This window comes from Pleurodeles waltl, chromosome 6 (genome assembly GCF_031143425.1).
Source record: "Pleurodeles waltl isolate 20211129_DDA chromosome 6, aPleWal1.hap1.20221129, whole genome shotgun sequence".
Lineage (NCBI taxonomy): Eukaryota > Metazoa > Chordata > Amphibia > Caudata > Salamandridae > Pleurodeles > Pleurodeles waltl.
Window position 1 is genome coordinate 1,203,185,242 of NC_090445.1, and position 27,525 is coordinate 1,203,212,766.

General features: G+C 47.4%; 1 protein-coding gene across 3 annotated transcripts in view; it reads left to right on the forward strand.

The window, feature by feature from the left end:
* ARL6 (ARF like GTPase 6) overlaps window positions 1-27,525 on the forward strand; it is an 811,945-nt gene that overhangs the window by 350,427 nt on the left and 433,993 nt on the right. For all 3 annotated transcript variants that reach the window (XM_069240507.1, XM_069240506.1, XM_069240508.1), the window contains one exon: window positions 13,613-13,681. In XM_069240507.1, coding sequence (XP_069096608.1) covers window positions 13,613-13,681 — 69 coding nt within the window. The remainder of the gene's footprint in view (window positions 1-13,612; window positions 13,682-27,525) is intronic.

The following is a 27,525-nucleotide window of genomic DNA, read 5'->3' on the forward strand; positions in this document are numbered from 1 at the left end:
CAACTTGTGAATTTCCCCAGGCGCCAGACTGGATCCAAATAATTTTTATAGCAATTCCTTCACACATCAGCAGGTAATGTCCTGGGTGTTCCCATCAGGTCTGTACCACCTGGATGTGACGTCAGGTTCAATATATCTCTACCAACTCTGCATGCTGATGTCAGTTTCTTGTTTTCTGCACCTTTGTATGCAGACTCAGAGCTCTTTTTTTAATCTGCTAGAGTGACTGTCAGTTTGCTTTTTGCCTCAAATTGTTCAGTGGGCACGGTACATGTCACCAAAAACAACGAGGTTTAAACCTTGCAAGGACTGCAACAGACAAATGTCAGTGACAGACACACACTATGTCTATCTCTAGTGCCTCAGCTCCAGGCATGACTCTGTTGTGCAAACAGGCCAGGTCCCATGTAAGGTCAAAGGTGTGTTCGAGCTTTCTGTCCCAGGGCTGCTGTTATGACCATTCATCATTAAGGTCCAAGAATTCAGGCAAGTCAAAGAAAATCCAAGAAACACAAAAAGTCGAAGCACGGATCCCCTTCATCCTGCCACTCCAACCATTCAGAGCTGCGCTTTGCCCTGTGTACCTCTAGACCACAGAGTCCACCCATTGCTCTGAACTGAGTCTGCAGTTGATCCCAATGCATCTCTACTTTGACACCTCAACAAATTCACAAGTTCAAAATGCCCCTAACACAATATTTGGTACTACACTTGATCCCTCTGGAGCACCTTCCGACCCTAAGGAAATTAGGTTGCCTCTAGACAGGTTACTGCCGGTGGATCTGTCCCTGACTGCACCACTTGACCTCGCTTCGAGAATGGTCCTGTATTTGAGTCGACTGTGGCTGGCTCCTGCTCAACACCCAGCACTGACAGCGATGCCCTAGTCTCGATGCCAGCCCAGTGTCACCATTGCCTGAAGCAAAAACAATAGTTTTAGCAGACTTGAAACTTAATGTTTACCCCCAATGACTCACACATCACTCATATACTGCTGCTCAGACCCAGACACCTCCCAACCACATTAATGACGACAGTTATAATGTTGATGACCATTATGATGGGGAGAATATATTTGTGGATTTACAGGATACTAGCAGCCTGGATACCTCTCCAGACAGTGGTCTTTCCGCGCCTCACCTGGCTATGACAACAGAAGAATCCAACTCCTTCTCTACAGTAATTAGAGCGGCAGGAGTTTTGGACCCTACCCTACCCACACCGAGGTTAAAGTGAATGTCCTGACGGAGGTACTCAACACAGGATAAATGAGCCGGAGACCCTTGCTTCCTCTTAATAAAGCCCCTTCTGATATGCTGGTGGGCTCCTGGTCAAAGCCAGTATCTTTTCTCTTGAGAAATAGAAAAGTGGCAAGTTGATATAGACCAGCCACCGTGGATCTGGATTTTTTTTGCTCCATTACCCCACTCTGGTTAACTTAGTGGTGCAGGTGTCTACTAGTTGCCTTAACACTTACGCGTTCCCCATGGCTGCTGTTAAAAATGGGATCTCTTGTTGGCAGTGGTTTGCACCGTGCCCAAGTAGGGACCTTCACTCTAGTTAGGGTAAATGAATCATACAGCTAAGATAACACCTGCTCACCCCCTTGGTAGCTTGGCACGAGCAATCAGGCTTATCTCAGTGGCAATGTGTAAAGTATTTGTACATATACACACACACTCACACACACACTACCACCACACCACCACCACTCCACACTAGTTTAGAAAATTATGCAATATTTATCTGAGTAAAACAAGACCAAAAGAACAAAAATCCTAAATACACAAGTAAAGATACTAATTTTCAAAGATTAACTGTTAGTATAGCGCATAGAAACATAATAGCTCCAACTTGGGCAATCAAGGCATCTTGACTGAGTCGTTCCCAACAGTCTGACCCCACTCACGAGGGATTGCGGGCTGGTCAGTGTCTCATGGACCCCAAATACAGTACCTTGGAAAACAATGAGGAAACAAAAAGACGTTGCATGGAGAAAGAAGGTGAGGCATCACTGGAGCCAGTGCGGTGTCGATTCCTTACTGCTACAAGGGAGGTGAGGTGTTGGTTCCTTACTGCTAGGCAGGGGAGGTGAGGAATCGGTTCCATACAGTTACAGGGGAGGGGAAGCGACGTCAATGGGGAGTCGTTGGTTCCTTACGACAAGGCGTGGTTGATGAATCCAGCAGGTCAAGACACAAGACGTCGAATTCACAGTGTCACAATCACACCACAGGGCCACATGTGCTGCACGGAGTCAGAGCCGGGTGCCACAGCGTTCTGGACTAACGCTGTGGCAGGACTTCAGAGGTGCTGCTGCGTCGTCTGGCCTGCAGCGTCAGTCACCTTTGTTGCACTCATTGGGGACCATCACTCTGGTGCAGGTAGCGGCGCAGAGTCAGACAGCGGCGCTGGTTCAGAAGTCACTCTGGAGTTGATGTGCTGGTTTCTTCCTGGTTACACCAGAACTCACTCCCAAAGGCCCAGGAACTGGATTTGGCTCCACTTTGCAAGTCAGGACTCTCAGCAAGAGAGCCCAGGCGCTAGTAGATGAAGTCTTTGTTGTCCCTGAAACTTCTTAACAGGAGGCTAACTCAGTCTAAGCACTTGGAGAACCTCTGGAAGCAGGATGTAGAATGCAAACTCTAGTCCTTTCACTTCAAGAACAGAAGCAGCATGCCAGCACACCAAAGCAACAGGCAGAGTGGCAGTCCCTCCTAAAGTATCCTGCTCTTCCTGGCAGAATGTCCTCACTCCAGAAGGATTCTAACTCTGTGGTGTCAGAGGTCCAGTACTTATACCCATTTCTACCTTTGAAGTAGGCAAGCTTCAAAGAAGAGTCTTTGTAGGACCCAAGACCCTTCCTTTCCTGCCCTGGCCCCAGACACACTCCAAGGGGTTGGAGACTGCTTTGTATAAGGACAGGTACAGGCCTATTCAGTTGCAAGTGTTGCCTCCATCCACCCCTCTCGCACAGGAAGACCCATCAGGATATGCAGGGCACACCTCAGCTCCCTTTGTGAGACTGTCTAAAGTGAATTTACAGACAGCCCAATTGTCATCCTGACCCAGACGTGTATTCCACAGACAGGCAGAGGCACAGAATGGTTAAGCAAGAAAATGCCCACTTTCTAAAAGTGGCATTTTCAGACTTAAAATTTACAAACCGACTTCACTAAGAGATGTATTTTTAAATTGTGAGTTCAGTGACTCACTCCACATCTCTATTTACTCCCAACGGGAAATTACACTTAAAAGATGTTTCAAGGCAATCCCCATGTTACCCTGTGGGACAGATAGGCCTCGCAATAGTGAAGACGGAAATTTAGCATTATTTCAGGACATGTAAAACACACCAGTACATGTCTTACTTTTTAAAATACACTGTGCCCTGGCCATGGAACTGCCTTGGTCCTACCCTAGGGGTGAATGTCATGTATTAGAAGGAAAGGTTTGGGTCCGGCAAGTGGGTGCACTTGCCAAGTCCAAATGGCAGTTTAAAACTGCCCACACAGACACTGCAGTGGCAGGTCCGAGACCTGTTTACAGGGCTACTCATCTGGGTGGCACAATCAGTGCTGAGGGCCCACTAGTAGCATTTGATTTACAGGCCCTGTGCACCTCTGGTGCACTAAACTAGGTACTTACTATTAAATAAGATATGCCAATCATGGATAAGGCAATCACCAATGCCATTTAGAAAAAGAACATATGCATTTTAGCACTGGTTAGCAGTGGTAAAGTGCCCATCATCTGAAAGGCAACAAAATAGGTCAGAATAATTAAGAGCAAGAAGGCAAAATGTTTGGGGATGACCCTACAAAAAAGGGCCAGGTCCAACAGCTGCTCATAACAGAGTCGAAGCATATGGAGACATTCACAAATGTCTGTTCTCCTCTGCAAGGTCCTTCAATACTAATTGCATCCTGGTCCTGGTAGCTCAAAACGATGTAACATTCTGTATAATGAGGTTCCCTTGAGCAAGGTATGCTCTATTGATTATTTAGGGGTGAGAATCAGCAATGATATGAACTGGCAGGCCCAGGTAGGGAAAAGCTCAGCCCTCCTAGCACATAGGTCAGGGGCAATTTTGCGTTTTCAAATGTCCAATATTGAGAAAGCTATTTCCCCAGCTATTAAAATTTAACTAGCCAAGGCTCAGAGCGCCGCGGTCTACGGCGCTGAGGTCTGGGGTTGCTCTAAATCTAGCAAGTTATCTGTGGGGGGAAATAATTTTGCAAGATCACTCTTGGCATGTCCTCGTAGTACGCCCCTGGTTCCACTGTTTTTGGATCTAGGGTTCCCTCGCATTTCTGATGTAATAGCTTTAAGGCCTTTAATTTTTTGGGTTCGTATTTGGACTATCCCTGAACTAGTCACATACAAGTAATCTTTGCAAGACTTATTGGATAGACCAAACGTACTTTCTATCCCCTGGTTCAAGCACATTTCAGAATGGTTCCATACCTTTCGACTCAGTCACTTTTGGAGCCAGCCCAATAATTTAAGGAGGGCTCACAAGGACCACCTGAAATCTGCTTATTGGTCCCATGTTACGGAAAAATATCTGCTCTGTACTTCACATGGTAGGTTGACGTCTCTTTTCCTCGATTATAAGTGGTTTCCCCACTTCGAACCCTTTCTGGACTTAATTACCGATCAACTAAGTAAAAGTGTGTATGCTCGATTTAGGTATGGATGCCTCCCTCTGAAGTCCTTTTCTAGTTCATGGAGCTCCACCCTGTTATCCGATAAATGCCCCTGCTGTAATGGTTCTGTGGAAACTGTAGTGCACTTTATGTTTATTTGTCCTGCCTATGGCATTGCCCGGCGGAAATGGCTTTGTCCCGTTTGTAGAAACATGGAGTTGAGAATGTGTAGAGATGCCCTCAGGCTGATCTTGAGAGATTGCTCCTGTCTTCTAACTTGTGCGGTCAGCAAGTTCCTTGCGTCCGCTTGGCATATACGTTCATATTTAAAAAAAAAAAAGGATTATAGTGATTTGATATTAATTGATCCCTGATTTTACCTTACTCTACCCAATTGTTGTATTCATTGAATTTCTTATAAATTATCGATGTGGAAGTTAAAAGCAGCCAACAAAAGGATCTTTGACACTTTCCCCTTACTTATAGGACGGGATACATATGTGAAGACCTATTTTAATTTATTTTTTTTCTCTTTGTATACTCGCAGATCCCTCATTTTACAGTATTTTTATCTTATTCTTATTACCTACTTTTTAAATTTATTGTTATATATTTATTATGTATAGATCATGATTTTATTGTTGTAAGTTATTGCTTTGATGGTTATTCAGACCGAATAAAGCTTGCTTGATTGATTGAATTGCATCCTGGGTAGGTCATAACATGCACTATGGGACAGAGTGGTGCATATCTTGCCATCTGTCCCCGGACGAAATACAGCCAACCCTACCATGCCTTTTCATGGATGGCTTAATTCAGTGAAGTACTCTGTTTACTCAGGCCTGGATGCAGCCAACTGCCTGGGTAGGGCAGAGCTAACCAGCATAGTGTTTCAGTGACATGCTTGGATTCCCTCCCTAATGACATGCTTGGATTCCCTCCCTTGGCCTTTCTTCCAGAGTTCAACATCCATCAAGGACATGCCCTTCAACAGGTCTAGGCTATTTGGAGCAAAGGGGGACATGGCCCTAGAAAGATTTAAAAAGAGCAAAGCCACCATTCAGTCTCTGGGCCTAGCTCCACCTGTTTGGCAGCTCCCCCAATAAACTCACCCCTTTCAAGTCTTCGGCAGAAAATTCTAGCTGAGGCAGTAACACCAATTCTCCTAGTACCTTAGAAGTAGAAGCAATGGATCAAGCCGACAGAGTCCACAGCCCCAGAGACACTGTGTTACCCAACCTTCCTCCAACCACCACCTCGACAATTGCTGCAAAAATGCTATAATGTACACTTGATTAACTGGTGGGACACTACACCACCTTCTGTCTCCCCAGGTGGAAGAGCATCATTCCTTCCTGTTGTATCTTCAAGTATGCCACCCACTCTTCAACACCTTCAGGAGGTTTGTCTCACTTCATACACATAGGACTCACTTCTGTCTGATCACCAGTGGTTCTGTACAGTTTGGAACAGACGATTCACTTTCAGATCTACAAGTCATCAGTAATAAACTTCTTTGTCCACCATTCTACACAAGCCTCGAAACGGTTAGATAGCAACAAAAGGTAAGCTGATTTCTAATCTGTTTTGCCTGTCATCACAGGATACGACATTCCACCTACGTCACAAAGAATAACAAAATCATGCATATTCTGTCTGCTTACTGAACCTGGATGTCTATTTGCAAACCGTCCTGGAACGTTTGATAAAACTATTTTGAACTTGCGTTCCTCTCTTAGTTAAACCATTATCTTATGATACTGATTTATGCACTATGTCTTTACCACTTACAGTGGGGTGCAAATGAACAGTAAGTTTCTCAGAGGCATCAAGTAAACTGTATCTAATATTCATAAAATAAATTGACTCATCAAATATGCTAACTTTATTTTTGGTATCTATTGGAGTTGATTGGTATGCTCTTTCATTCTTTTTGATCATGCAGGAAGTACACCAAAACATTTCCTACTTAGGGCACAAGGTACACACATACGTCCTTTCATTCCAAGCACTAGCAATTATTTCTTAAGCATCATATCCCTCACTCACAATATGTCTTTATTTAATATTCGTCTTTATTTGAATATTAAAAAATGATCACAAATGCACACACAAGTTTGCAGTCATAAAAAGGTATCCAGAACATAAACTACTAGACAAATAAAAGAAAGAAAATCAGCTTAAAACAACATAGCTTCTACGATGTCTAGCTTTTGAAAAAGAATACAGTTAGATTTTAGGGGGTTGCTCAGTGTTCGTAAAAAGTAAAGTGCTAGTTTACATTTGACAAAATATTTTTTACATTTAAATATTTAACAATATTACACACTGCTCATTTAGCTCTCAAGACAAACTTAAACTCTTTCATCCACAGCACTCCAATGGAGTATCTTGCTACCCTTCCCAAATGTGGTTGTTCTCTAACAGGGCAATGAAGTGCTATGTAAATGCAATTACAAGCTAATACAACATTCCTTCAACCGTCATGGAATTTGTGTGTTGCCTATGATGTTGTTTTAGTCCTTTATCATCTATGCACCCAGAGTCTGGAACAATACCTTTGTATCCATAAGGACAGCCAGAACTCTGCTCTAATTTAGGAAAGAGTAGAAGACACACCTCTTTAAATAACTCATCACCATAATGCACTGATAATCCAGTATCCAGCTACCTTTTCTATCACTCCTTGACCGTATCCTTGCCTTTGACCCATTGCACCACTCCACTAGCTACCTTTATGGCTAGTTCTGTGTTCTACAAATACCACATACATACATACATACATGTTATCGTAATAGAAGAGTATAATAGCCTTTATGCAAAGATTTCTTTCAGTGGATTTCCCAGCTTTCATATTCATAATTCTATATTTAAGCTGCCGCTGTTTGGTGTTCCAGTCCTGTACCTAGTGCTAGTGCCCACAATGAACTTGGTGCAGAACATATATTTTGACCAAAGCTTTAGTGTGGTACCCATCAGGCAGGAGCTGCAGGCATGTCCTACAGGTATTCCACATAGGGCATTGTTTTTAACTAGGCTTTGTGACAAGTGTCTCAGCCTTTAGGACCCACTGGACATCTCTTGTTTCTACCTTTGTCAGTTTCCATCCCAGAGACCTCCCAAAGTAAAGTATTTGTTGGTTAAACCATTTGAAAACCTGTTTGCGAGGAGCCTCATTAGCAGTGCAAATTACCAAACTGTAACACCCTCCTGAGATACATAGGTGTCATCTACAGCTAGCCTCAGAAAAATACTAAAAAAACCTGTCTTTTTCCTCCTCTCAACCATAGTACTGCACCTTCAAATTGGGGATAAGCAAGCTGCAGACCTAAAAAAGCAACTAAAGCCATAACGAGTAATAGCAACCACTTAAGTTACATCCTCAGGCTGGTTTAGGGCTATAATCACTTTTTGAAAGCACATCTGTTTAAGCTATTCTTAGGACACCTCCTTGGATACAAATAGACACCCAAACCAAGGAATCCATCCACCTTCACTGTCAAGGTTGGGCTGCACTTCTACACACTGAGCCTGGATAAGAACTATAACATAAAGAAGTGAAAAAACAGGGTGTGTGCACATACCATGTGCCTGCACTTTTGCACGGTCTCCTAATGTACCATACTAGTGGAATTCCTGTGGCCTTCCGTTCCAGCCTTATTTTTTCCCTTCTGCTACTACTACAGCACCAAACGTCAACCTGCTTTCACCTTATGGCTTCTCATATAATACCCACATGAACATTGCTTTTGCACTCTGGCACACTTTGCATATACTTCAAGCTCACCCTCCCTCTCCATATCCCAAATTATTCCACCCTACAAGCATAAATCACCGCTATAACAGTGTCCAGGTACAACCTTCTGGCAATGTGCCATCTCTTACACCCCCCACATCCTATTTTAGCGCACAATGTTGGCTCACCTTATTTCCATACTACCACGGCTCCCACTTGCATGTGTCCAAACCAGAACTATTACTTATCCTCTGGGTAACTGTCAAACCAGCACTTCTCGCAATAACCATAACACTAACACCACCATACAAAAACCTGCTGTTTGTGTAAATTCCTATCTACTTCAAGCAAACATAAACTTCACTCTTGAGTGGCCACTACATCCAGAATTATCTACAGCAACTTTTCTTAACCTGTGGTTCATGGACCCTCCTGAGGGTTCACAGTGCCTACTCAAATGATCTGCAGTGCCTACTCAGGGAGTCCACAAATGCTTAGAAAATTAAATAACATTAAAAAAAGTATATGTAAATAAAAAAGCAAAATGTCAAATTGAACGTTTTAAAGCATTCTGTAAGTCTGAAGGAATTTGAAATTGGAGGTAAAAAATTAAGGGCTTAATGTACAGTTTGGGGGGCTGGTTACTCCGTCACAAAAAGGGACAGATATTCAGTCAGGCATACTACGATCCCCATAGGCTATTATGGTATCATAACATGGCGGATGGGATATCTGTCATGTTTGTGATGGAGTAACCCTGTCCGCCAAGCTCTAAATCAATCAATATTAGTAAAGTGCAGCTACTCACTCATGAGGGTCTCAAAGTGAGGGTGGGTGGGGGGGCCTCATCCAAAGAGCCAGATCTTGAGGTTCTTCCTGAAGATGAGCGGCAGGCTTTGTCTGAGGGGCATGGGGCGGTTGTTCCAGCTCTTTGCTGCAGTGTAGGTGAAAGGAAGTCCTCCGGCGGTGGTTTGTGGATGCGAGGGACAGTGGCCAGGGTAATCTGGGTGGAGTAAAGGGACTTGGGGGTGTGTGGAAGGAGACATGGTGGTTCAGGTAGGCTGGTCCTGCGTTATGTATGGCCTTGACGTGTGGGTGAGAAGCTTGAAGGTGATTCACTTCTCGACCGGTAGCCAGGGGAGGGTCCACGGGTGCTTGAAAATGTGTTCTCGGCGAGGGAGGTCCAGAATAAGTCTGGCGGCGGTGTTCTCGATGAGTTGAAGTTTTTTGATGTTCCTATTTGAGGTTCTGGCGTAGAGGGCTTTGCCGTAGTCAAGCTTGCTAGTGACTAAAGCGTGGGTGACTTTGCTGCAACAGTCTGCTAGGATCCATCTGAAGATCTTCCAAAGTTTGTGGAGTGTGTGCCAGCAGGAGGAGGCAAATAAGTTTACCTGGCGGGTCATAGATAGGGAGGACTCGAGGATAATTACTAAGTTGCGGGCGTGCTCAGTCGGTGCAGGAGGGGCGCTGAGGGATGTGGACCACCAGAGGTCATCCCAAGCTGAGGAGGCATTTCCGAAGATGATGAGTTCCGTTTTGTCGGAGTTGAGCTTGAGGCAGCTTTCTCTCATCCAAGTGATGACGGCTTCCGTTCCTAAGTGGAAGTTCCTTTTCGTCGTGTCGAAGTCTTCGGTGATGGAAATGATGAGTTGTATGTCATCAGCATATGACACGATGTTCATACTGTGGCTTCTGAGGATGGCAGTAAGAGGTGCCATGTAAACGTTGAACAGTGTGGGACTCAGTGGGGATCCTTGGGGGACGCCGCAGTTGACTCCTGTGGGTCTGGAAGTGTAGGGTTGTGAGTCTGACCCTCTGCAACCTCCCGGAGAGGAAGTAGTGGATCCATTCCAGGGCTCTTCCACGTATTCCTGTGTCGTGGAGTCTGATGAGCAGAGAGCCCTGGGCGACTGTGTTGAATGCTGCTGAGGGGGCGAGGAGTATGAGTCCTATTGTGTGGTTGCATCTGGGAGTAATGGAATGTCGTCAGTGGCTGCCAGGAGGGCTGTCTCCGTGCTGTGGTTGCTGCGGAAGCCGACTGGGGGCTGTCCAGGGAGTTGTTTGCCTCGATTAAATTCCATAGTTGTGCGTTGATTGCTTTCTCTATTACTTTGGCGGGGTAGGGTAGCAGCGAGATGGACAGAAATTCTTTAGTTCTGATGGGTCGGCTGAAGGTTTCTTCAGGAGAGGGCGTATTTTGGCATGTTTCCAGTCCTCAGGGAAGGGGCCCGTGTTGATGGAGCAGTTGATTGTGTTACGGAGCGCGGGGTAAATGGATGCGCTGGCTCTGATGTATATGTGGTGTGAGCAGGAGTCCGAGGGGGCTCCGGAGTGGGTGCTGTTCATGATGTTGACTGTTTCCTCTGTGGTGAGCGTGGACCAGCTGTGGATGGTCTGGGTGGGTCCTGGGGGGTGGATCCGTCACAGGTTCCGGTGCCAGGATGTTCCGGGAGGAAGCTGTTGTAGATGTCCTGGATCTTGTGGTGGAAAAAGGAGGCGAGTTTGTTCAGAGGTCCTGTGACAAGGGATGCTGGTGGGTTCAGAGGGGGGATCTGTGAACTCATTGATGACTGAGAAAAGTTCTTTAGAGTTGTGTGCGGAGGAGTTGATGCGCTCCTGGAGTGCGTCCTTCCTTGCGTTCTTGATTTTTCAGCAGTGGCCGCTGGTTGGGGCTCTGAATGAGATGAGGTCTACGCTGGTTTGGCTGTGCCTCCATTTTTTTTCCAAGCATCTGCGAGTATGCTTTGATTCTTGGAGTTCGGTGGTGAACTAGCTGGCTTTCTTAGGTATGTGTTAAGCCAATGTCAGCCGGAGAGGGGCTAGAGTGTCGGTACATTCAGTGATCCATGCATTGAGCTTGCGTGCTGCTGTGTTGGCATCGTCTGAGGAAGGAGGGGAGGGGAGGGATTTGGCGAGTGATGAGGTGAGTTGCTCATTGGTGATTTTGTTCCATACCCTGTGGGGGGGTGGGGGGAATCCTGGAGGTGCTGGGTGTGGTGATTGTGAAGTGTACGCAGCGAAGGTCGTCCAGTCTGGGGTGGAGATGGTCTTGGTGGTGATCCAGTTGCTTGAGGTGAGGATGGGGTCAAGTGTGTGTCCTTTGATGTGTGTGGGTGCAGAGACCAGCTGTCTGAGGCTGAGGGTGGCGAGGTTGTCCAGTAGAGCTGTGATGTTTGGGTCAGTGCGGTCCTCGAGGTAGAAATTCAGGTCGCCGAGGAGGAGGTAGTCGAATGACGCAAGGGCCTGGGGGGGTAGCGATGTCTAAGATATCATCAATGAAAGCTGGGGGGGAGGGGGCCGGTGGCCTGTACAGCCGGGTGCAGAAGATGGAGGAGTTGTGGTTAGAGTGGACAAGGAAGTGAAGGTGATGCAATGTTCTTCTGGGACGGCCTTGACACATAGTGAGGACTTGTGTACAATGGCGAGTCCTCCTCCCGGGTGGGAGAGCCAGTCCCTGCTTAGGATGCTGTAACTGTAGGGAATGGCGATTGCGCTGTCTAGACCCGAGGTGGGGTTGGTCCAGGTGTCAGTAAGGAAGGCGACGTCTGATCGGACGGTTTCGATCAAGTCCCAGAGTTCGGTGGTGTGTTTGTGGAGGGAGCGGATGTTCAGGAGCAAGCAGTTGATGGGAGGTTGTTGGTATCTTCGTGTGTGGAGAGTACCTTTGGCTTGTTGAGGCTGGCACTGAAGTTGTAGTTCCTGCAGGTGAAAGGTTAGTGATTGTCCTTGGGGGAGATGGTGCTAGAGTTGCTGAGATGACCGGTGTTGAGGCGGAGGAGGGTCTCAGAGTTGTAACTGAGGCAGAGGCAAACTCTAAATCAGGCTCTAAGTTGGTATCCTCAGATTGATTTGAGGAAGCAGTGGAAATACAAAATATTTTGAGTGCAAATCAACAAAACATTTAATCGGGGACCCTGGCTTCCAGCTAAGACTCAGTGAGGGTCCCAAGATTCCAATTATAATTTAGTGAGGGTCCCCGGATTCCAGTAATAATTAAGTTGGGGTCCACAGAAGTTAAAATTTAAGAACCACTGATCTACACTGAACAGGCAACTTATTTTCAAACTATAAGTGCACTGCATACAGTACTGCTTAACAGTGTATGTCATTCCATCTTTTATCAGCAGAGGCTTGTGTCTGGATTGCCAAAAGATTCCCCTTTTATTTGTGCTAATATTTGGCACATATGATGAGAAGCAGACACTTGGATAGCTATAAGCCAAGCGTATCATGCAGTTTCATTATAGGCGCTAGGTTTTGTGTGTTCCTTACAAATACGAGAGAGAGATATTGGGAAGAATGTGAAATAATAGAATTACTGAAAGTGATGCCAAAGTACAACAGTATGAGCCATTCCTTACCTGGAGACCGCCCCTCATTTGTAAAGTAAGTTCTGACTCAAATCTGTTGGTTGGAGTTAGAGTACATTGTGCAGGGTTGATGTCCCTCTGATGGGAAGCAGTGTGGCGGAATAGTGTTCCTGTGATGCATTGCACAGCGCTACTGCTACATTACACAGTATCATTAGAAGAAGCTCACGAGTAGATATTGAAGCAACAGTCTTGTTTTGAAGCCATGGATGAGCAAGTGTTTCTGCATCCTTTCTCTTTCTTTATGTTGACAGACGGAACTAATGCTGTTTTCAGCTTGACCTTAAAAACTTCTGTTTGAATTGGGGACTTCTTTTTTTTTTATTTGTTATACATCCGCTACTTAAGCCATTTAGATGATAATGGTGTGATTTTGAGGTACAAAAGTTTTAATATTTGGACTTTTAATTTATATCTATTCTGCTATACTTCCACTCCCTTCCCAAGCAAATTGCACTTAATTCTGGGATGCAGTCAAGTATGTCTTATGTAAATGTGTTTCTTATTGAAAATACATTGGAAGCACAGCAAGATTTGCTGGAACTTTCGTACCGCTCCAAAGAATAAACTTTTCTGAAATGTTAGCACAGTACCACCAACCCCTGTTCCACAGATCAGTGGAAAATTATTATTTATGAATATTATGTATTTTTTCTTTTTTATGGAATACTAATCATGCCTTTATGTAGAAGGTGTAATATTTTATAATGGCAGTTGTATAATGGATTTTATTTGTACTAAAATACATTTAGGTTCAGTTGTAGATATCCCTGATCAACTTGTTAATGACATGTGAACCTATTATTTGGACAAAGATCCTCTTTTTATATTAATCTGAAATATTTTCTCTTGTTCAGTTTGTCTTTTACAGTGTTTGATATGTCTGGTCAAGGCAGATACAGAAGTCTTTGGGAACACTACTACAAGTAAGTATTTTGAGTATAGTTTTGACATTTCTTTGTGCAGATGTTCTTGTAATGTAGGTGCGAAGAAGAGTTCACATAAAAAAGCTTCACAGTAAAATGGTGGGCCATGAAATAAGAAATTAAAAGGCTTAAACTTAGTATAAAGGATTGTTTTCATGCAAATTATGTATAACACGTTGTTTTTTTTTAACAAAGAACAATTTTGCTTTCATTACTTCTTGTGAATACATTGGAAAACAGGGTTCGATATAGTCAGTCTAGCGGGTAAAATGCTCTTCTTGGTTATTTATTTCCGTGTACATTGCCACTTGTAATAACAAATGTGCTGCTTATTCATACAGACCATCTAGCCTATAAAACATTATTTTAGTCCATTTGATTAAGAAAGCATGTGGCTAACTAGTCACCAGACTAGGGAATGCTGTTTCCCCATTTTACTACAAACCGCCTTTAAAAGTTTATAAGAAAATAGCCACATATTTTCTTTACTTGAGCACTAGTTTTAACCAGGTTGAAAAAAACGTAGTGACAGCACTATTTACTTCAGTCCCACTTTTTCCTCTGTTTCCACTTTATAATGTATTGGGTTAATACCAGAACGTTCCACTTTCTGTAGGCAACAGGTTTGTTCTCTCAACATACAGCGGGTCCTTGTAATAAACAGCAACCATGACCCACAGCAATCTCCTGAGTCGAAACGAAATGCAGGAGGACAGCCCGTTGCCCTTACTGCGCCTACTGCCCCATCTCCTCTCTCACCATGCAGTCCCGTGCCTCTCGTGAACTTCCTGCTCTCTCCATCTGTCCTTAACCATAAGGCAGAAACAAGCCGAGAAAGCGATTGGAAATTAGTGGCAAAAAGGTGAGATAAGCACAAGTGGTAAAACTGCTCACCCCTCCCAGCAGGGACGACTTAAACAATAGCCCGATTTAAACAGTAGACTAAATTGGATTGCCACAGGTACCCAAATATGAACAAAAGGTTTAACACATCAGGAGCCATCACACTCCTTTCAAGGAGATACCGAGGCGGGCCATTGTTCCAACAATTGCTGCTGTAGTGACTTAAGTTGACACCCTTAATTATTATATGGTTTGTTGGCCCTAAAAGAAGAAACAGTAAACAAACTTTATAAAGTATCCATGAAAGCATTTAGGGTATTTTAATTTAGGAGCATCAATACCTTAACGCTACCTACACCTTGAACTAGGTCTCCCTTCTTTACCAGCAACCAGCTTTTTCAATCTTATTAATTGCATCTGTCACTGCAGTATTTCCGGATAGATGGCACTAAAAGCACAAATCACAAAGGAATAGTAGAACAGAACGAGACATTTTAAATCTGTAGTTATTCAACTAACAACTGCTCTTTTAACAAACTATGAACTATCACTAATCCCCGGCCTTTCTAAAATGCATAATTTAGTACAAAAGTTACTAAGCAAAAATGCAGCTAAAGCATGGTAGTTGCTCTCTGATCCGGAGAAATGATCAACATATGAAAACAAATGACACTTACGAACTAATTATTACTTTGGATTCTACCATGATTCTACAGATGAAGAATTCCTTTCCGAGGTCCGGGCTCCTTTATATTATTTTCTCCAATTAGAAGTATCTTGGAAACATACTGACAGGAAGCAAACGTCATGCAGACTATTCCATTGCTACGAAGAAACTATTAGCCAAATATTAGGTTTGTTCTCTAAATTACAGTATCTAGGAAAAAATACTTAAGGCTTATATACTTTGAGAGAGGCATGAGAACAGTCAAGGAGGCAATTGAGTTGAGTTTTAAAGGACTGGCTCCCAAATTTATTGGCTGCACAGTTAAATATTTAGCCATAGTGTGAAAGTATTTATGTGAATTAAACTGAAAGCTACTTTTAATTAGTAATTGTTTAATCATTGTAATAGAATGCCTATTTTTGTATGGTCACCTCTATTTTTTCTGGACTGATAATGCTGTCTTTCTTTACAATGTGCACTGGGCCACTGATAACCAGACACCATTGCATGTGCTCTGACCCCTGTACCATACTAGGATTGGCTACACGCCGGATTGGTGCCATATATCAGGGACTCCTAGGTAACATAAATATGCCAAAATGTACCCAGGGCTTGTAAATTAACTGCCATTAATAGACTGCGGCACATATTGTGCCACCACTAATGTGACAATACAAATCATTTCTTCCGGCCAGGCCTGCCCATGCAGACTGGGTAGGCAGTTTTACGATTGGCAGTTCGAATTGGCAAAATAAACTTTTTACCTGGTTTAAAATCTCCCTTTTAATTCCTATAAGGCACCCTTAAAGAAAGCCCTACATGCCCTTAGAGCAGGGTGAATGACATTTAAAAAGTAGGGCATGTGCACTTACATTTTACATGCTCTGGCAGTGAAAAATCCTCAGTCATGTTTCATTGTGGTAACGCTTGCTCTCCCATAGAAAATCGCTGTTTTGCATTATAACACCTTTTAATGCATTCCTTCAGTTTTGAAATCGGTAGAAAATTGATTCATGGACTCATTTTTAACATTTTCCGAACATTTTATTAGGTTTTTCAAAACGCTGAACATGGAAAAATACACTGAGCACGAGCAGGATCATAAAACAACACAAGCAGTATTATGGCATATAGATCATCATCAGGCACAAGAGTCAATGGGCCCCACCAACAACACACTATGACATTTCCCATTTCACGTAAGTGTGCATCCCAAAACTCCACCCCGCCACAATCCATCGATGCCATCAAAAGTCCATGGGCCACTGATGCATGGCTCCAGCTATATCCCCCTGTAGTCTGCCCAGTCCTCCATATCTCAAAGTGCAGCCACAGGATTGGTATATCAGGCTCTCCAGCCCCATGCAGTGGTCTATAGTCTTAGCCCATGTCTCCACCGAAGGAGCGTTTGTTGCCTTCCAGGCCATAGCAATGTGTCTGTTGGCCGACCCTAACCCCCACCAAAGGAGGGCCTTTTGATAATGTGTCCCCTCTAGATTGTTTGGGATGTGTAGCAGTATGAGCTTGGGATCACGAGGAATGTCCCAGCCCAGGACCCCCTCAATTCTCCCTAGCACCCCTCTCCAAAAGTGTGCCAGCCGTGGGCCATGCCAAAATGTGACAGGAGGTCGCTCCACTGATCCCCCACATCTCAGACTGTTTCCTGCAGGAATCAGGCCCATGCGCTGGAGCCTAGCCCTTGTAAAATAGACCCAATGGAGTATCTTGCAGAATTGGGAGGCAATAACTGGCTCTCTAGGGGCCTCCACCACCTTTCTCCAGTCTTCATCGTCCAAGGATCCCAGATCCAACTTACATGCCCTCCAGACTCCTACCATCGGATCTCGTAAGTTGCGTAGCAACATTTTGTATATAACAGACAGCTTATGCTTCTTGAGATTTGTGAGGAGAATCCTCGCCTCCATCCAAATTGAGGGATTTCCACCTCTTTTTTTTCTTTATAAGAGGGAGAAGAGCATGACGGAGCTGTAAGTTCTGGAAAAACTTCGATGCATGTCATACTCCATCTGCAAGTCCTGGAAGGACTTGTATCGCATTGTGAAGCACATTGCCCAGCTTTGAAATACCTTTAGTGTATCCCATGCAGAAAAGCCTGTCTCCAATGTGAGATGGACCGCCTAGCCCATGCTTCTCATGGCTGTGTATCAAAATGGCCAACACTACTTGGATGGCTGGCGAGAGCACCTCTGGGACAGATCCACCACAAAAGCGATAGGGTCCGACCACTCATAATCTCTCCTTCTGCTGCATACGCTGGGTCTCTGAAAGCTTGGAACTACCAATCATTACCACTAAGGAGATTCGCTGACCAATAGTAGAGGAGCTTGTCAGGGATGGCTATCCCCTCATCGACCGCCGGCTTATAGCATTTCTCCACGCGAGGCGCTCCATTGCCCCATAGCAAAGATCTGATATGTGCGTAAACCCTGTCAAAAAAAGGATTGAGTACAGATGGTTCTACAGCTGTTACAGTAGATGGGATAAGGAGACCATTTTAAAATTTGCCGATTGTCCCAGTAGACAGTGGAAAGGGTGGACCAGAACTTCACATCCCTTCCGAGGCCCACAAGCTGGGGTGCCAAATTCCAGTCAAAGGACCGTATCGCGTTGTCTGTGACATAAACCCCAAGTACCCTTATCCCCAACACCCACAGCACATCTGTGGGGCAAGGAGCAATTGGATATATTGCTGATTTATGGGCATTTATGTGAAAGCCTGAGTAAGATCCAAAAATATCCAAAATCTGGAGTACCCTGGGACCTGATACATCTAGTTCCTCCAGAAACAGGGAAATTGTTGGCGCAGAGTGTAATACGGTCACCTAGCTCCTCAGACCACTGGAAGCCTCGAAAAAGTGCTTCAACCCTTAACCATGCCACCAAAGGTTCTATCACCAAAGCGAAGAGCAAGGGTGACGGGGCACCCCTGACAGGTACCCCTTGTCACCGGGAACCACTCCAACTTCACTACCCGCACTGTGTCCACCAAGCTGGTGTAAAGGAGACACACTTATCATATAAACTTCGAACCAAAGCCAAGTGTGGCTAAAAGAGCAAACAAAAACTCCCAGTTCACTGAGTTGAATGCTTTCCGAAAGTCGATCGACAAGAGGGCACTATTGCCCTGAAATGCCCTGCTCAGTGCAGTCACACTGATTATGTCGGGTGGCCCGGCGAGGCATAAACCCACATTTATCTGGGTATACTAAGTGGGTGATGACTTCGCCAAGCAGGTGGCAAGCCTCTTAGCCCATATCTTCAGCCCATATCTTGACCTTTACATTAAATAGAGGCGTCCTGCTGTATTAGTATTGGCTCTCCAAGAAGAATATACAGTCCTCTATTTCCACTACCTTCCTCCGCGCCCTGTCTCTCTGACCCTTAGAGTAGCTAATCTGACAACTCTGCACCGTGGCCTTTTGAGCCTCCCAGAGGGTAGCACTGGAAGTCACAGATACCCCATTGTCGCCAGTGAATTGCTCACAGGCTTCTTGGCACAACTCCCTGAACTTCTCTTGCTGAAAGCACCAGTGATCCAGTCTCCATCTCAATTTCAATCTCCCTGAGCTCCAAGCCTGCTCCATCAATACCAGTGAGTGGTCTGTGAGTCTCCGGGCCAACATCCTCACATCACGAACCCAATGGCCCACCCAACATCGCATAAAGAAAAGGTCCAGTTGAGAAAAGGAACAGTGGGCCCCGAGTAAATGGTGTATCCCCGCTCGCCGGGATGTGCCTTCTACTCATCAGTCAGGTTCTGATTGTGTGGAAAGGACAGCATGGGTCCTCTGCCAGCTCCCTCAGCAGTCGATGAGCGGTCAAGGCCCATATTGCATACTCTATTAAAGTCACCGCAAACACCCATTCGAATCAGCCACAGTGCTTCTGGTAGATCTTTAATGAGGTCTCATAACCGGGCCAGGTAGTCTCCTGCCAGAGGGGGCAGGGCATAAACACAGATCAGCGATAGAGTGTAGCATCAGAGAGTGCCAGACACTGCCACATATCCGTCCGAACCATCCTGCCACACTCGGAAGACCACAAAAGGGACATAACTTCAAACCAGAATAGCTGTACCTTGAGAACCCCAGTGAAAGCCTGAGTGGAAAACCTGGCAATTACTATGTCAACGTTGGTCCACAAGGCAGCTTTTATCAGTGCCCCTCTTTTGAGTTTATTTAGCATCCCATTAATGTTCCTGGATAGGAGTGTAAGTGTGTTCAAGTCTGTGTGCCCTTTCATGGTGTCTGTTGAGGTAGTGGTGTATGCCATGATCCCGGTGTGTCTGTGTGCCATGTCTAAGGAGTGCATGTACCCCACCTACAACCGCGCTCAATGTTTGCACATGTAAAAGAAACACAATCATAAACAATCCCCTCCGCAACACCCCCAATATTTTGTGAACTGGAAGTACCTGTCGTAGTGCATCTAGGGACCAAAGCCTCCTAGACTGTCCAGTTTTAAGTCACCCCTCTAGCCCCAAATCCTATCCACAAACAAAACCATCCCCAACCAAAATAAAAGTCTGAGGGTCCCGACATGCCAGCAACTAGTGCCCAAGCATCATGGATCAGATGTACATCACCCCATATTAGAAACAACTTTTTACATTACTAAGCACCCAGTGGGGCCAGCGGTGGATCCTCAGAGCCAGAGATCGTAGAGCCATTGCCTACCGGGGCCTAGCCAGAAGCACCCTGTGGATCTGCTCCACAATGACAATGAAGCAATTTGAAGCATCCTCCTTGGGCACCGAGCTGCACACCCAGTCCAACATGAATTTTGTTGGCGTGGAGCCCACTGCTCCTTCAGGGATGCCCATCATGCAGAGATTATTTCAACAGGATCTTCTCTTTGCGTCCTCAGCTCGGGCCACCTGCTGTCCCACCACACACTGCAGAGCAGCAAGGCATCTGTCATGTGATTCAACAGTTTCTTCTGCCACTCTGCCCTCCACCTCATTGACCGTATGTGTGGTATTTTTGAGGTGTTGCCTGATAAATGCCAGGTCCACCTTGAGCTCCCCTATCTTAACCTCCATAGTGGTTTTAAGGTCTTGAATGGCGAGGAGAAAGGGTGAGGTCTGTGAGTCTCCATCCGCCAGAGGTTCACACCCCGACGCACCCGCTGTGCTCATCTCGGACATGTGTTTGGTGAACTTGTCTATTTTCTGTTGGGAGACCGCCACCATCTTGTCTCGCACTGTGTCAAACTCCCAGTGGGCCTGAAGCGTGCAAGGCCCACAGAGTGTCAAATCACAGCCAAAATACCAAACACAAGGGAACTCTCTACGTCCCCGCACACTTGTCCGGGGTCGATCATGGCTCCATCCAGTAGCGAGTTTATGTGCCCCTCCCTTCTGAGGGATATTCATCTAAGTAGCCTTCTGGTGTTGTCTCTTCCGCTTTCCAAGAAGGTCATGTCATGGGGTGTACCACGCTCACCTTCTACCTCTGTCTGCCCACCAAGCAACACATCACACCCAGCAGGCAATAGGCCCCAGGGCCCCAGGTTTTGCAAAACATGTGCAGGGAGGGAATCCATCATCGGGGAGGCCCTCCGCATGCTTAGACTCAGTAAGCAGAGTGCAGTCCCCAGGTTCACTCAAATCAGTACAGGTGGGAGGCCTCAGGGGCCTCGCAAGCCACGATCCGGGACCCCGACCTCCGGGCCGCAAAAGTACCTCCAGCTCCTGCTTAGAGCCTGTTGCAACTGTTCCGCCCCTGGAGTCGCCCTTTTCCCCTCCGGTTCAGTTCCTCAGGTGTCTCGCCCACAAGGGAGCCAGGCTGCCAGTCAGGTCTCTGTTCTTGGGGGCCCTAGTGTCTGATAAGCTCAGTGGTTATTCAGTTCCCTGTCCGCAGACTGCTGCTGCCTTGTCAGTCACTGCCGCGGCCGAGCCAACTCGTGGTCTCTTGTCCGCAGCCAACCGACTCTTGGTCTCTTGTCCGCAACCAGCTGCCAGGCTACACACTGACAAGCAGATTTTCAGGATGACGTCTTCTGCAGCTCACAACCGCCAAGGAACATGGTCAGAAGGGCCAGGTAGCATTGATTAAAGCCTGATGAGTTGCTGTGCGAGTGGAGTTCCTTCACCGAGCATCCACCATGTTCACTGGCATAGCCACGCCCCTCAAGGACTCATTTTAATAGTAATTTAAAATCCAATTAATAGTCAAGTTGAATTTTATATTCCTGTTATAGAAAGTTGTCATTTATCTGCTTGAGCCAAATGTGACTTTCTGCCAGTGTTCAGTGTCACCTGACTGTTAATGATTCTCCTGAGGTGAGATGTGTATTGCTTACTGACAGTGGACAAAGGGCTTCAGTCTGGGGATATGTTTTTCTCCCTGAGCAGGGTGGCCTGGGCCTGTACCCATCCTCTTCCTAAGCCTATAGGGTAGCCAACCCTGTCACTGGAAAATGCAGCTCACACCTTAGCCCTTTTGTTCTCATTGCAATCCTGTCTCCAAACTCAGTGGAGGGGAGCTACCCCAGAATTAATTGAAGTGACCACAGGGGAGGGTTTGTCTATAAGCATAGCCATATTTCTGGGTGGGCATAGGGAGCTTTAAACAGTTCTGTGATGTTGGTTTTAGACAGAGGAGGGCACAGTGGGGTAGCTTACAGTAAAACATCCAGGATGTACTGCAAAACTTGATAGGGTTACCCCTGGGAACTTTAACACCATTAGTTAGTGAATGGCTAGGAGTTTCCTCATCCACAGACTGGCATTGGGCATAAATGTGGCATCACCGGTACTCTCTTCAGAACACATCTAGACCTGTGGAAGACAGAAGGACTGCGCCTACTGCTCTAACCCATGAGGGCACCCTCCCAAGGGCTGGGGACACTCTCTCTTGTACCCAGGAGTGAGAAATGGGATTCATGGGGTCAGTTGGCTGACTTCCTGTTAATTTACAAGGACACATGCTTCAGGAAGACCACTTTCCTGAAGAGCCCAGCTGACCAGTTCTAGCTGAAACTTCCCAGGACCCTGCTGTGACTTCTACTGAAGCAAGACTTGACCCCTAAGTGGTTTATCTAAGGTCCTAAGGTTCTTAGATACGTGTACTCCTCCTGCCTAACCTTAAAAGCTGGCTCTTAGAACATTTTTCAAGGATTTTTGCCTGAAGAACCAACAGAAGACCAAGACCAACCTGCCAGATCAATATGGCAAATGTGTGTTAATGCTTGGCCAAAGATTTAGGTTGCTCCCACTCTGAACATTTCTGAAGCAGCAGCAAATCAGTTCCAGTAGGATGTCACAGAGAATGTTTTTAGGATCGTGGAGCTCTGTTTGGCTACAGCTTGCCCCAGTGGAAGAATCCATACTCCAAGAAAAGAGACTAAGGCCCTCATTATGACCCTGGTGTTGAGTGATAAAGTGGCGGTAATACCGCCAACAGACTGCCGGTATGTTCCGCCAAATTATGACAGTGGCGATGATAACTCCCATAGACACCCAATGTACCACACCAACCGCCACGGCGGAAACAACAGTCACCACAGCGGTAGCCAACAACAGCCAGGCCGGAGACGAAGTACCACCCACCATATTAAGACACACAAAACCTCTACCTTTTCTGGGGTGGTACCAACGCCAACAAAAGCCTGGCGGAAATAGAGCCCTGAAGTGAAAGCACTAACCATTGGAGACACAGGGAAGAACCATGCCGCCATGGAACCTGAACTGCAAGTTTTCCCGATGATCTTCTACGTAATGCTCCACCTGGAACACCAACGCCGACGAAGACGACAACTGTGAGTACAGCTGCCTAGCACACACGGGAGGGGGGAAAACGAGAGTGACAAACACACGCACAGCGCACACCATTTCCACACACACACCATACACACAACCAGCTGCACAAGTAAACCAATGGCACATGACACGTGGCATAATAAAACACAGACCACATTGCTGGATTACTGACAATATATTAGCATAGCAAAACCCACCACACAAACCAAATATATTTACAAATGTACATAAAGGGCCAATACCCAGTTCAAAGGGCACACGAGGCCACAGGGCACAGTCCAAGGCCCAACCTGTAGCCTGACACATCCGTAGAGAACACTGCAGGGCATAATTTTGCAAGTGGGAAGGCACTTCAGGGGAATGGGGGGGGTCACCTCAGCCAAATACGGGCACATTCTCCACTGGTTCTGGAGGGGGCTCCATGCCTATTGCTCTGTCCTGGGGAGTGCAAGGCCACAGTCTCTGGAGTGCGTGACTTGCCCACTGGTTCGGGAGGGAGGTCCATGCCCATTGCTCTGTCCTGAGGAGTGCAAAGCCACAGTCTCTCGAGTGGGTGACTTTCCCATTGGTTCTGGAGGGGGCGCCATGCCCGTTGTTCTGTCCTGGGGAGTGCAAGGCCACAGTCTCTGGAGTAGGTGACTTGCCCACTGGTACTGGAGGAGGCTCCATGCCCATTATTCTGTCCTGGGGAGTGCAAGGCCACAGTCTCTTGAGTGGGTGATTTACCCACTGGTTCTGGAGGGGGCAGCCTGCCCATGAATCTGTCCTGGGGAGTGCAAGGCTACAGTCTCTTGAGTGGGTGAATGGCCCACTGGTTCTGGAGGGGGCAGCATGCCCATTGCTCTGTCCTGGGGTGTGCAAGGCCACAGTCTCACGAGTGGGTGACTTGCCCACTGGTTCTGGAGGGGGGCAACTTGCACAGCAGCCCCTGCAGTATGGCCTACATGGCGTCCGCTGGTGGTGATGGCTGCACTGTGATGGTGGTTGGAGGTGCCTCCTGGGCAGCCTCTGTACTGTCTGATGGCTGCACATCTACAGCTGGCAGTGAGGGCCCCGTGACAGATGGTGGAGGTGGCGGTGCCAGCCTGACAGCCTCTGCTGGCATAGAGTGCTTCACCTCCTCCTGTACATGTGTTGTGTATCCCTTACCCTTCATGGCAGGGGTGGATGGGCTCTTCCCCTTCTTTCCAGGTGGTGCAGGCCCCTTCCCCTTCTATCCAGGTGGTGCAGGCCCCTTCCCCTTCTATCCAGGTGGTGCAGGCCCCTTCCCCTTCTATCCAGGTGGTGCAGGCCCCTTCCCCTTCTATCCAGGTGGTGCAGGCCCCTTCCCCTTCTATCCAGGTGGTGCAGGCCCCTTCCCCTTCTATCCAGGTGGTGCAGGCCCCTTCCCCTTCTATCCAGGTGGTGCAGGCCCCTTCCCCTTCTATCCAGGTGGTGCAGGCCCCTTCCCCTTCTTTCCAGGTGGTGCAGGCCCCTTCCCCTTCTTTCCAGGTGGTGCAGGCCCCTTCCCCTTCTTTCCAGGTGGTGCAGGCCCCTTCCCCTTCTTTCCAGGTGGTGCAGGCTCCTTCCCCTTCTTTCCAGGTGGTGCAGGCCCCTTCCCCTTCTTCACAGGTGGTGCAGGCCCCTTCCCCTTCATCCTTGGTGGTTGCTGGCTCCTTCCCCCTTCTGCAATGGAGGTATGGTATCCTTACCACCACGAGTAGGTGGTGCTACCACTGTCACCGTGGACTTTTTGCCTGAGGAGCTGGGCTGTGTCCTTGGTATCTTGCCCATACGGGCAGGACGGGAGGTGGGGGTAGGGAAGAGATCAAACTAGGAAAGGAAAAGCTTTTTAGGGACGGTGGGGCAGAAGGAGGGAGGAGTAATGGAAGGGGAAGATGAGGGAGTGGTTGTGGGAAGTGTATGTCTGCTGAACTTGGGTGCATGTGCATGGGCAGTATGCTGATGTGAGATGGGTGGCTGTTGGGTGTGTGAATGTTTGTGTCCCTTGAGGGGGGGAGAGACGGTGGGAGAGGGCAAAGGGGACGCGTGCATGGCTGTTGTGGAAGTGTCTGCCAGTGAGGTATGTGTTCTGCTTGGTTTGATGATGCTGGTAGTGGATGCTGATGTAGTACATGCAGGTGTGAGTGTGGATGTGACTGGGAGGGAGGTGAGAAGGAGGGGGAGACAGTGGGGGTAGTGCATGTTGTCGTGTCTGCAGCTGCATGGTTTTTGCGTGAGTGCCAGTGGGACGAAGTGTGGTCCTTGTGTTTGCCTGGGCCACTCTTGTGTGTTGTTGCCTTGTGTGCATGCTCGTCTATATGTGTGCATGGAATGGGTTGAGGGGAATGGGACTGGGAAGTGGCAGTTGAAGGGGGGACGGTAGAAACAGGGACAATGGCTGCCATCAGAGAGGAGACCAGAGCCTGAATTGATCTCTGTTGGGCCGCCAGTCCACTGTGAATGCCCTCCAAGAATGCATTGCATTGCTGCATCTGGGATGCCAGCCCCTGGATGGCATTCACAATGGTTGATAGCCCTACAAGAGATTGATCTCAGGAGGTCAATAGCCTCCTCACTCAGGGCGGCAGGGCTGACTGGGGCAGGGCCTGAGGTGCCTGGGGCGAAGGAGATGCCCACCCTCCTGGGTGAGCGGGCACAGGCAACTCGGTGAGGGGCCACTGGAAGAGCGGTTCTGGTACGGGGTGGCAGATATACCTGCAGCTGGGGTGGTCACAGAGGTGTCCACCAGGGAGCTCCCATCGGAGGAGGTATCTGAGTCTGTGTTGTCTCCTCCTGTCTCTGCTGTGGGGCTCCCCTCTCCCTCCGTCCCACTGGTTCCCTCGGTGGACTCTGCCTCCAGGGTCCTGTGGGATGCAGCTCCCTCTGTCGCCGGTGCCCCTGCTCCTCCGCCAGATGATGCAAATGTACACAAGGACAGGATGAAAAAACAAGAAAGGGGGGGCAAAGGATACACTTGGTCAATGACTGCACCAACACCACTATTGGCATGCACATCACCCTCACACACAGGGAACAGGCCTAAGCAATATGCATTGCACTGGCAGTGTTTTGGCTAGTTACCAAGGCAAGATGAGGAGCACACACAGCTAACTGCAGCACACCTGGGACCCACAATGCCCTGGCCTGAAAGTGACTACTAACAAGCTAGGTTACCTGTATTTGCCGTGCTACCGTTACCCTAGAGATGACCCACGCTGCAATGTCTGGCCTGGCCTTAGGGGCACCCACTAACACACAACCACCACCTGGATACCACCCCACCAGCCAAAATATGTATTGATACCCACTGTACTCACCCCCTTGTGGCTGCTGTGATTCCCTCAAGCAGCCATTTAGCTCAGGGTAGGCCACCGCCAATATGTGGGCCATCAGGGGGGTTAGGGTCCGACGGGCACCCCTTTCTCGCTGGGAGGCCATCCCCAGCTGGGCCTCCGCGGTCTTCCGTGCCCAGCGTCTCAGGTCCTCCCACCGTTTCCGACAATGGGTGCTCTGCCTTCCATAGACCCCCAGGGTCCGCAAGTCCTTGGCGATGGCATACCATAATCCCTTCTTTTGATAGGCACTGACCTGCAGAGGTAATACATACAGGAGAACTCCAGTAAACAAACAGTCCAACCTGTCACACACATGGCCCACCATACCCGATCCCAACACCATTGCAATACACATAGGCCAGCTCACAACATGTACACCGCCAACAGACAATCCCTCCACCCATACACGATGACTTCACACACATCTCCATGCATTCATGCCACATGCATCGTGCCCACAGTGTACTCTCCTCTTGGTCTGGAGGCCCAAACAGCTGTCCATACTGGGGTAGGACCCCATCCACCAGTCGCTCCAACTCTTCCGAAATGAAGGCTGGGGCCCTTTCCCCGGTCACACGGGCCATGGTAGGTTCCAGACACAGGTCACAGAAGCACACGCAGTGTAGGTCTTCTTCTGTTGAAGGTCAGGAAACAAGTGAGGATTGAGATAAAAAATTGTGGTCACGTCTGCGGCGGTGTACACCGTCACCACTGGCGTACATCCCCATTGGCCACTGTACTCCATAGGGCACAGTATTATCCAATGAGGAATTGCACGGCGGTGCACAACCGCCTACCACCATGATGCCCAAAGTCGGAGCAATTACTTCACTTCCACCTGTCCCTCCATACAGGACAGGCATTTGCCATCTTGGGGGGCGGGTGGTGAACAGGCTAATCGACAATTGCTGCGTCACAGGTTAAATAGGCACATACTTCAAAATTTACACTGTCCCAGTACATAAGGGCACCATGTGGCTTAGTTGGTGAAATTGTGACAGCCTGCTCACTCTTGTGTCCCTTAGATACCTACCGCTGTGAATGAATAGGAGGTGGAAACATACCCCAGTGTACAGACCCCTTTTGAACTTAGCTACACTGGAGGACAGGCACACTATCCTCACCTATAGACTGGACAGGGCCACAATCACAGAGCTGTATGCCCAGTTGGAGCCTGACCTGATCTCATCTATCCGTCAACCGACTGGGTCCCACCTACATAGCTTTCCCCCAG